The sequence below is a fragment of the Microdochium trichocladiopsis genome, assembly GCF_020744255.1.
Source record: "Microdochium trichocladiopsis strain MPI-CAGE-CH-0230 chromosome Unknown B0I36scaffold_21, whole genome shotgun sequence".
NCBI lineage: Eukaryota > Fungi > Ascomycota > Sordariomycetes > Xylariales > Microdochiaceae > Microdochium > Microdochium trichocladiopsis.
This window is the reverse complement of record NW_025763564.1, coordinates 1-10,258: the sequence shown is the minus strand read 5'-3', so window position 1 is coordinate 10,258 and position 10,258 is coordinate 1. Positions and strand designations below refer to the sequence as shown.

The following is a 10,258-nucleotide window of genomic DNA, read 5'->3' as shown; positions in this document are numbered from 1 at the left end:
CAGGCATAACGTAAATGCATAGCGAGTGGGCCAGCATAGCGAGTGGGCCACCTCCATCACTTCACTAGAATTCCATCTTCTAACATATCTTACTCAACAACCAGCTATGGAGACCCCTTCTAAAGATAACCAATTGAATCTCGCTCTTCAAGCTATGGACCGTGATCCTTCCCTTTCTATACGCCGCGCAGCTGCAATCTACAACGTCTCTCGAACAACGCTTACCCGCCGCTATAAGGGGACGCCTTCTCGACGCGATAGCCTACCAAATTCGATGAAATTAACAGAGCTAGAGGAGCAGACGATTGTCGACTATATTCTCGACTTGGATGCGCGAGCATATCCTCCTCGGCTAAGTGAGCTTGGAGAAATGGCGAATCGACTGCTCGATAAGCGGGCTGCGCCACGCGTCGGTCCACGATGGGCGTCAAACTTCGTTAAGCGACAACCACAGCTCCAGACGCGTTTCTTTCGCAAGTACGACTACAAGAGAGCCCAATACGAGGATCCCGACGCGATAAACGCGTGGTTTCGGCTTGTGCGGAACGTAGTCGCGAAAAACGGCGTAGCGGACTCCGATATCTACAACTTCGACGAGACAGGCTTTCAGATGGGCGTTATCGCGACCGGGATGGTCGTTACAAACGCGCAAATACGGTCGAACGTTAAGATGAAGCAACCAGGTAATCGGGAATGGGTTACGGTAATCCAGGGCGTTAGCGCGACTGGATTCTACGTCCCGCCGTTCGTAGTATTTGCCGGCAAATATCACCTCTCGACCTGGTACCAAGATAACGCGATTCCTCGAGACTGGAGAATCGTAACATCCGCAAACGGCTGGACTACAAACGAAATTGGTCTAGATTGGATTCGACTTTTCGATCAGCACACAAAGTCGCGAACAAAAGGCGGTTATCGCCTCCTCGTCCTCGACGGCCACGAAAGTCACCACTCGGTCGAATTCGAGCTCTACTGTAAGCACAACAACATTATTACGCTCTGTATGCCTCCTCGCTCGTCTCATATACTCCAGCCTCTCGATGTTGGCTGTTTTGGTCCGCTGAAGAAAGCATACGGTCGGCAAATTGAGCTTAAGATGAAGGCGGGTACAACGCATATCAGCAAGGAGGACTTCCTCCCCTTGTTTTTAGCGGCATTCCAGCAGACAATGACGGAAAAAAACATCCAGGGAGGCTTCAGAGGGGCGGGACTTGTACCCTATGACCCTGAAGCCGTTTTATCCAAACTCGATGTGAAGTTCAAGACGCCAACACCCTCGAGGACGCCTCGGACGTCACCGGAGCCATGGACTTCCCGAACGCCCACCACCGCTATGGAAGCCCGTTCACAGTCTAATTTCATCAAACGTCGGATCTCTCGTCACCAGGGAAGCTCTCCAACGTCAATTATTGAAGCAGTTGAGCAGTTCACGAAGGGAGCAAAGGGGATCATGCACCGGTTCGCCCTAATGGAGGCAAGGATGAAGATGCTTGAAGACGAGAATGCAGTACTTAGTAAGCGCCGGAGAGCTAAGAAAACACGTCTCCGGAAAGGCCAGAGCATGACTCTAGGCGAGGGACAGGACCTTCTAGCCCAGAGAGAGGTGAACACTCAAATAACACAGGAAACGCAAGAAAATCGAGGTCATGCAGGCGGCACTACGCCAACGCAGCGCCGCTGTGGTACCTGCGGGATGACTGGCCATAATGCGAGAACTTGCCAAATAGTTACTCTAGGGTCTGAACTCGAAGATAGCGATTAGTTTATATCAATTCAAGACGTTTTGGTTTTGCTGACGAGGTTTTGATTCTCGAGATGTGGTGGGGGTGGCCCACTCGCTATGCTGGCCCACTCGCTATGCATTTACGTTACATTTGAAACTCATTATACCTACTCACTTTCTTCATGGACTTGAAAATCCCCATTGCTTTGGCGGTATCTATCGTACTATATATATTTGTACGTCCAGCCAGAATCGACAATGCTAAGCCCCGCTACTATTCGGTTTCATTCTCCTCCTTGGATCACTTTCAGAAAATATTCGACCCTCATCAAATTGAGAGCTTAGCTGTAAGTTAGTCAGCTCACGCCATCAGCTACGGATCTAACTTTTCAAAGTCTTTAGCTGAGGAGCTTTTCGAATGTGCCAAGAGCTCCGTTCCGGATGGTCTAAACGAAAGAACCCTAGTCCTGAATGCTGCAGAACCCTTTGCTGTATACTATATTAGTGTGCTTAACCACATTCGGGATGTGCAGAATTTCCATGACCGTGCTCAAGACAAAGCAAACCGTCCTATAGCAGCTATTGTTTTCGCTATTTACGATAATAGCCAACTACGGCATCAGTGGTCCTTAGAGACAGAGGATCTAGCAGAGGCACTTGATAGATTCTACGAATCTAGTGGGAAGACCTATCACTTCTCAGGGGAGATCTAGATTAGCATTGATGTGGCGGCGCGCACAATGTGTGTATTACAGCATCAGTGGCCGTAGGACACAGAGAAACTAGCAGAAGTGAAAAGTCGCCCCGCACTCATACCCTGGAAGCTTATTCTCTATCCCTAGAACTACCTCCTCTCCCGGAAGGCTGTTTTTCAGTATCCTCAGAATACGGCAAGTAAAGTCCGAGTTAGCGGAAATGGTCATTTTGGCAGTGCCACTTACATGGGTGAAGGCACAGTACCCTAAATATTCAAGTTGCAATAACCACGAGTAGGCTTACATGTTACAGGGACTTTTTGTTATGCGGGGCATAGGCATTTCGGAGTAGATTGAGGTAAAGATAGAGGTACCATATGCCTGGTTGCCTGACCTGTGCTGCCCCCACCTAGTAGGCAGATATTCAGGCAGTCACCCTCGTCCACGCGTGCCTCTATGCATGCAGGAGGCCAACCAGCAGGTGTCTTAAATGGAATGCACTCCTTACTTGATAAGACTCTGAACCACCTACAATATGATTTCAAGATTTCATGAATATCCCTTCAGGAATTGTCGCTCTGCGAAAGGACAACGTTTCTCCAAAACTCCTTACTACAACATATTCTTGTTATGATCATTTCGTTATTCGATCCGTGAAAGAATGCAAACTTCAACCCAGTTTTCAGTTACTGGCACAATTCTGAAGCGGTTTATGCAGGCCAGCACACTACTGTGGTTGTTAGACCCTGTCCGTGGAGAGCCGACCACGCATAACCTTGACAGGCACCCTGATGACATCCAACAAGAGGCTACGGAACGCCAAAGCAGCAAATTTCTTGACTCGATCGCCTTAATCTGCGCGACAAGGAAAGACGGCGATACTGTCTCTGCCGCTGCTCTGGAAGAATGGTCGCCAGACGGCACCATCATTCGCGTCGCGCGGAATACAGAACGTTGAAGCAGGTTCAGGGGATCTTCGAACTCCTCAACGACATTGCCCAAATAGATATGTCCGTAGTTTCACCTCACGCCCCACGCCGCGCTAATGTACCTATCTTAAGGCTTTATACCACCAGATACAGAAACACTGATACTCGAGCGGATAATTGAGCTCGATCAACACAAAATTAACCATTATCTACAAATGATTCAAAGGCATTCGCACGGGCTCTGCGAGCCTTGGTGCCATAGCTATGCTTCAGCATGGTCAATGGCCTTTATTCTGATATGTGTAGAGCTGAAACGGTCTACTTCTTCTTCCGCAGCTATCACCCAAAATATGTAGGGCGCCATTGCTGTAGTAGGCGTGCCATAAACTGCCAGTCATAATTTCCACGTGTTTCCATCGGTCTCTTCGCTGATACGCAAGGATACGTAGGGAGGGTGTTGGAATATAGACCCTAGGCAGCCACAAGCTGTGTTGCTCCACGCATCATGTTCTAGTTGTACTGAATCGCACCACGGCATTCCATGATCGCTGAATGCCCTAGAAATCTGCTCGACCTGGGGTATGGCCCATCACATTACTACTCGTACTGCTCGTTAGTCGTCGGGGCAGCGGATGATACCCTTCACTTTGGCCTTCTAGGATCGTATGTTGCGATGTGCGACGAGAATGTGATCGGAGCAGCATTTAAATGGCAGCATTGCCACGGTGGGACCGTGCTGTTGACCTGGAGTGCCCACTATACTGTAAGCAAAAGTAAGCGAACATGGTCTGCAACAAACAAGTTTGCTAAGGGTGATTGTGGGGAATGGAACAAAGTAATGGCTTACCTGTTAGCGTTTTCGGGGTCTTTTTGACACCCACCTCGTGTTCGAAGAAGCGTGTCCCTAAGCCCTCACCCATCAATCCTAATTCAGTTCCAACACGATTGCCATCGTTAGTGCGGCATAAAGCTGTATCAGCGTTACAACTCGGCCTTGAGGATAGTCTCGCATGAGATTCTATAGGCTATAGCACACTACGGTGTGAGAAACCGAAATTTGTTAAAATGCGCCCGAATAATGGAAAGACTCAAACGTTGCCTCCACTGCCAATCTCGTAGCTACGGCGCGCAAACTGAACCGTAGAACTCCTAAACGTATCATTGTATCACTCTGCTGTCGTGCTAACTTCGAACGCTGAGGTTATCATATCCGGCTCCACGGAGTGTGGCTCAATTGTGGCTTTGAGCTCTGTGGCTTGAGCGGCTATGCCAAGCCAATTCTGGAGACGGGTTTCTAAGGCATCTTGAGCTGCGTTTGGCTTAGCTCGTGAAATATGGTGTCGGGAAGGAGCGGGGTCAGCGGTGACAGCCAGCGGAAAATAGAAAATGAGAACTTGGGTACATCTATTATAGTGGGAGACTCACTTTATCATATGTACCCTCCACCAATGAGATTCTCATTTTTTATTTGCGGGGCCTGCAGACTGCATAGTGGCGCACACTCAACACATATCTCGCGCCGTTCGCAGGATGACGTCCTGCCTGCTGGGTCCGCGATTGCACACGCGATTTGGGAACAATGAATCCATCCCTTTTGCTCATACAGGCAAGGCTAGGGAGCAGAGACCCAGCTCTATGCATTGTAGGCGTGAACTGCGCAAGATACCTTCGCCTGCAACAATGTAGCCTCTCGGGGCGCGGGCAACTCGCGGGTCACAGTTCTCCAGCAGCAAAAGGTCCCACGTTTTCCTTGAACGGCGACTGATTCGCCAGGTTTCACTCAGAGATACACCCAACCCCTCCCTGTCGAGACTCTTTACCGGCCAGTCGCGTCTTTCGTCCAGAGGTCTTATCACTTTTTGTGTCGAGCGCAAGATAACTTGGACGGGCGGCTGTGCATTGCCTCTCCTGCAGGCGGGCCTCACCGGTAGGTAGACTGCTGTCACTTGACCGCAGCCCGAATCGTGGCGGTCCACTTCTGCTGTGACTCTGGTCTGGGGTGCGTCGTGTCCCGCCTTGGCCGCCGTGCTGACAGTCTGGAGCTGCCGAGATCTGATTTCACCGTTTCCGCATCGTGCGACAGATGGGAAATATCGCTGCTTTACGACCTTGCGGGGCGCGGGCAGTGGGTGACTCTGAAACCACCAGACCTAGCCATGCAAAGTCTATCAGCGTTTGAATTGAAATAAGGTCATGATGCTAAAACTACAGCAGCAAACCTGCACTCTTGTGACAACCAAGGTCTCCCCCCACCTCTCTCGCGCGGGAAAGTATAATCACTCGACGCCCACAAGCTTCTTGCTGAGCTCCCACAGCCTCGCCTCCTTCTCCGGATCAAACGCCCATTCGGCATAGCCAAACTCGAGCAAGTCGACCGCGTCCTCCGGCACCGGCCCCGCCACAGAACACCCATCGAGATACAAGCCCGTGCCGCCGCCGGGCCCTCTCCCCGCGTTCTGCCTCCTCACGTACTCGAGTGGCTCCTTTGCCACGGCGCCGTACACGGCCGTCGCGCACGCCTGCTCGTAGCTGGCGTGGAAGACTCTGAGCCGCGGGTCCTCCTGCCACATGCGCATCTCCTCGGCCGTGCAGTGCTGCTGCAGGTTCGGGCTCATAAAGGAGCCTGGCGTCGCGCTGAAGCCGTACAGGTTCCTATCGCCGTAGAGCCGCGTGATGTGGGACGTCATGTAGATGTTTGCTATTTTGGACTGGCCGTCTTGTTTTTTGTTTTTTCTTGGTCAGCGGAGAGCTCATCTTTCTGAGGATCTGTTTTGTTGCTTTCTTTTGTCTTTTTATAGATGTAACCACAAAAATCATAGAAACAGGGGGAAAATACTTACAAGCTCTCCACGGCGCGTAGGCGCCCTCCTGCTCCAAGTTCAAATCGTCCAGGTCGATTTGTGTGTACTTGTGCCCTGCCGACGTCGAGCTGACCACCCGCGAGGGAAACTCCTGGCTCGCGCTGTCGAGCAGCACATCCCGCAGCAGCCAGAACAGCAGGAAGTGCGAGAGGTGGTTGGTCTGGAACTGCAGCTCGTGCCCGTCCTTTGTGCGCACATGCTCTGGAGTCCGCATGACGGCTGCGTTGTTGATGAGGATGTTAAGCTGTGGTCTGTTTGTGTGGCTCACAGCGGTACTGAGCGCCATGAACTCGTCGGCGCAGCGCCGCACGCTGGACAGGTCGGCCTGGTCGAGGTGTAGGATGTGTACCTGGCCACTACTGCTGCTGCTGCTGTTGCTGTCGCTCCCGGCGACGACGAGATCATCCCCAATGGCCCTCTTTGCTTTCTCCACGTCCCGCGCCCCGACGTAGATGGTCGCCCCCGTCGCCGCGAGCGCGCGCACCATGTGCGGGCCCATGCCCGACGAGGCCCCCGTCACGAATATGACCTTGTCAACAAGAGAATTCATGCCTTTCGCGGCGTTGCTGTTGTTGTTGTCGCCCTGGTCGGACGCGAGGAGAAGGCCTTCGTCTTTGATGATCTGCATGGCCGTGGGGCGTGCGTCGCCCGGGCCATTGAGGACTTCCCACCTGTTGCCATCGGCGTAGCGGCCGTGGAGGGGGAAGGGGGATGGTGATTTCGGAGACATGTTGAGTCCTTGGTGCGGAGGGGAAGCTGGTGGTGTTAGTGTCTTGTGCTGTGTGGCTGGGACTGTGTTTGAGGGAGATTGTGCGTAGACGGTCTTTGTGTGTTCGAGGACTGGTGTTTGTGATGAGGGTCTTTGGACATTGGCATTGGCACTGGCAACGGGTGAGGTGGACACGTCTTATATTTCTTGACATGGAACCGGGAGGTGCTAGCCATGTTGAGGGCTGGGAAGTAGCCGGGTGTTGCCTTCGTTTCCTGAATCTCATTGTTGCCTCCCATTGCTGGCCCTTGTAGCTGCGGAATTACCACGTTGCTACGACGTCGACGACGCTCAAGGCAAGGGCAGATGCACGATTCGGAAGTGTGACGAGTTAAAGCCGGGGTGCATGCGCTCGATGCAGGCCCGTCCATGCATTCGAAACACTGTTCCCACAAAAGACGGCTGTCTCGTCGAATCAGAACCAGCCTTGCGAGGACCCTCGAAGGGGTCCTTGGAAATAGAGGCAAAGCTGTGGCCAATCATCTTACACGGCCCGGCAATCTGAAGCCCTGTTGGCGCTACGCTAGGTGGGGCGCGCGCCGCACCTTATGCAGGCTGCGGAAGAGATGGTGGCGGGCTGCTTAAGTCCGGAGGATAGCCTATGAGCCATCATGACCTTGTTCCGCCACCAGCTTGCGGGCGCGGTGCCTGCTCTTAGTAGCCGATATGGTGCGCATCGCTTGTGAGCCTTTCTTGATCCGCATGGCGGAGCTAATCTATACTGCCGGCTACGAAGATGGGCATCATGCTGCCACGGGAGGCTTGTCTACTAAGTTGCGCTTGTGCTTGGCCCAGCTATCGACAAGGCCAGGCCGATGATGTGCCCAGAGCCGGCGCGAGCAGCTTCTTAACACGACCACTCAAGAGCCTGCATCCATGTGCTCTTCACGTATGTCAAATCTTGGGCAGGTATCAAATCTGGAACGCAGGCTGTTGTCGAGGCCAGCAGCAAAAGGGTGCGTTTGCAGCCGTCGGCAAAAGCCAAGCACCTACAGCTCCTGTTCGGCCAGTCTGATGCAGCTGATCGAGCCGTCGTGACCGCGAGCCGCCAACAGCAGCACCTCCTTGCTGGTCATCTGCTTCCCGCGGTGAGTTGCTGGCACAGTCCTCGAACGCTGCCCTCGTTCCAACCCCAGCTGAATATCCAACTCGAGTGCGGGGCCACGCTTCATATCATCGAGGCCATCGACAAGAGCCAGGGTCGCGACCATCACGGCACCCCGACCCTCTGCTGCCAATAAGGCAGAGTAACGTCGTGCTATGGCCCTTTTCCGCGGTCCGCCGTCACAGGTGGGTCAAAGAGAAGCAAGTCCTGCGAAAAGGCATTTGAGCGATGGGTCTAAGGATACCTCCTCGTCTATTTTCGACTCCTTCGCCAATATCAAGTCAGCACAGCCCAAGGTACGAGTAGGCACGTCTCATCCGGAGGAGGCCTGGCGCCAACAGATAGCGTTGGCTGCCACTGGGCGACTTTGCTCACCGTTTGCCAGACTCAGCGTCGGTCCGCTAAATCAGGTTGACTCCCTGGGATCGAGCGGGCTGTCCCGCGCCTATGTGCAGTGGACGGTCCTGTCACGGCCCGGCAGCCGATTCTCTGAGGCTTGGACGTCGGCTTGCAGCAGCAGCAGCAGCAGCCGCGGCTGCGCATAAAGCCAACAGGCGTGAGCCTGGTGCTCTTGTGGCAGTATACATAATGTAATCCACGCCGCGTGCTCGAGCATGTATGTCTTCATGTACCAATGCACTGCACGCTCTTGCTTGTGACAGCATCTTCAGGTCCCGTCTCTCCTGCCCCAGACATGCTCCCTCAACTGAATCGACTGAAGAAAACATTCCGGAGAGACAGAAGGACCCCAGATCCCACCCAGCACCACGACTCGTCCCCTGCCTTCGATGGCCGGCCTCGACTGCGCCTCCAGGATCCACGAACCATCTGGGTCCGCAGACGAGTCCGGCACCTTCTGGTACAGCGAGCAGCGGGACTCCAGCCAGTGAAACTATAGGGCTCTTCCCGATCGCCGACACCGGGGCGGACCACGACGGCACTGCTGAGCCGGTCGACATCATAGCAGTCCACAGCCTCAATGGAAACCCGTACTCCACATGGACACATCCTGCCAACGGCAGCATGTGGCTCAAGGATATCTTGCCCTCCTATGTCCCAGGCGCCCGCGTATTCACATTCGGCTACGCCTCAAGGACCGTGCGCAATCCCTTGATCGCAACCGTGCCCGATTTTGCTAGGGCTTTGCTTGATTCTCTGAGGAACCTCCGGCAGGAAGGAAGCGAGGTGCAGCTGCTTCGTCTTTGAGACTATCGTGTGGTTCACAGCTGACTCTGCCGGGCCCAGCGAGCCACAATCTTCGTATGCCATGGTCTTGGCGGCATCGTCTGCAAACAGGTAAAGGGCCTCCTCAACGTTCCTTGCACCACGTGCTATAACTCTTCCACAGGCACTGGTGTTTGCACATCTGGACCAGAAGCGCTCTGGCGCAGTGCTCGATTCCAACGTTGGTGTCGTCTTCCTCGGCGCACCCCATTCTGGCAGCAGCCTGGTTGATGTGGAAGGCACGATCGGCCGTGTCATCAACATCCTGTCAGCAACGACCACGATGGGCACGGTTCCCAGGTTCATCAAGCGCGACTTGCTTGTTGCACTTGCGTACGACTCGAGAAGCTTGCAAGAGCCGGATCTCGGGGTCTGGCAATGGCTGGGCAACATTATGGTCGTATCCTTCTACGAACTGCTCCCTCAACCTCCACTAAGCAGCCGGTAAGCACGTGGTCGTCGTCCTCGTCGTCGCATCTTGGAACGATTTGCTTCTGACAGTGATTCTGCTGCAGGTCGTGAGCCCGCAGTCAGCGATATTGGGGCTGCCTGATGAAGAAGTGTTGCCATTGAACGCCAATCACCGGGACGCGTGTCGCTTCGCATCCGACACATCGGAATGTGCGCGAGTATGCCAGGCGGTTCGTCGAATTCACAGAGCGACCCCAATTCGCCGCCCGCAGACGGCCTCTCCGGCAGGAAGTGACCCTTCTACTCCAGATACGCCACCGTGGTCACGAATTCGCAGATGGTAAGCTCGGCTCTAATGACAGAATCCAAGGCTTCAATTTATCCCGAGAAGTCGTGTACGAAGTTGTTCAGCCACTTTGGACTGACAGATTATCGGTCAAGACTACCATTGCCGGTTCACGGCACGGGTGTCTGGATCTGATCGCATCCTTTGTTCGTCTCCTGGGCGACGAAGGCAAGGAGGAGACACGATCCGTCTTGT

General features: G+C 53.8%; 2 protein-coding genes across 2 annotated transcripts; one reads left to right on the top strand and one right to left on the bottom strand.

The window, feature by feature from the left end:
* Positions 1-5,500: 5,500 nt before the first annotated feature.
* On the bottom strand, positions 5,501-7,063 carry B0I36DRAFT_300704 (uncharacterized protein). The gene is made up of 2 exons (XM_046152033.1): positions 6,188-7,063; positions 5,501-6,063 (listed from the first exon to the last, which is right to left on the bottom strand). The coding sequence occupies exons 1-2, from the start codon at positions 6,936-6,938 to the stop codon at positions 5,624-5,626; spliced, it is 1,191 nt and encodes a 396-aa protein (XP_046003712.1). The 5' UTR covers positions 6,939-7,063; the 3' UTR covers positions 5,501-5,623.
* A 1,952-nt stretch (positions 7,064-9,015) lies between these two features.
* B0I36DRAFT_202569 (uncharacterized protein) lies at positions 9,016-9,583 on the top strand (the record flags this gene model as incomplete). The annotated part of the gene is made up of 3 exons (XM_046148787.1): positions 9,016-9,267; positions 9,328-9,378; positions 9,431-9,583. Coding segments are annotated over 3 exons (456 nt in total), but the record flags the coding sequence as incomplete, so codon positions are not given.
* Positions 9,584-10,258: the final 675 nt, after the last annotated feature.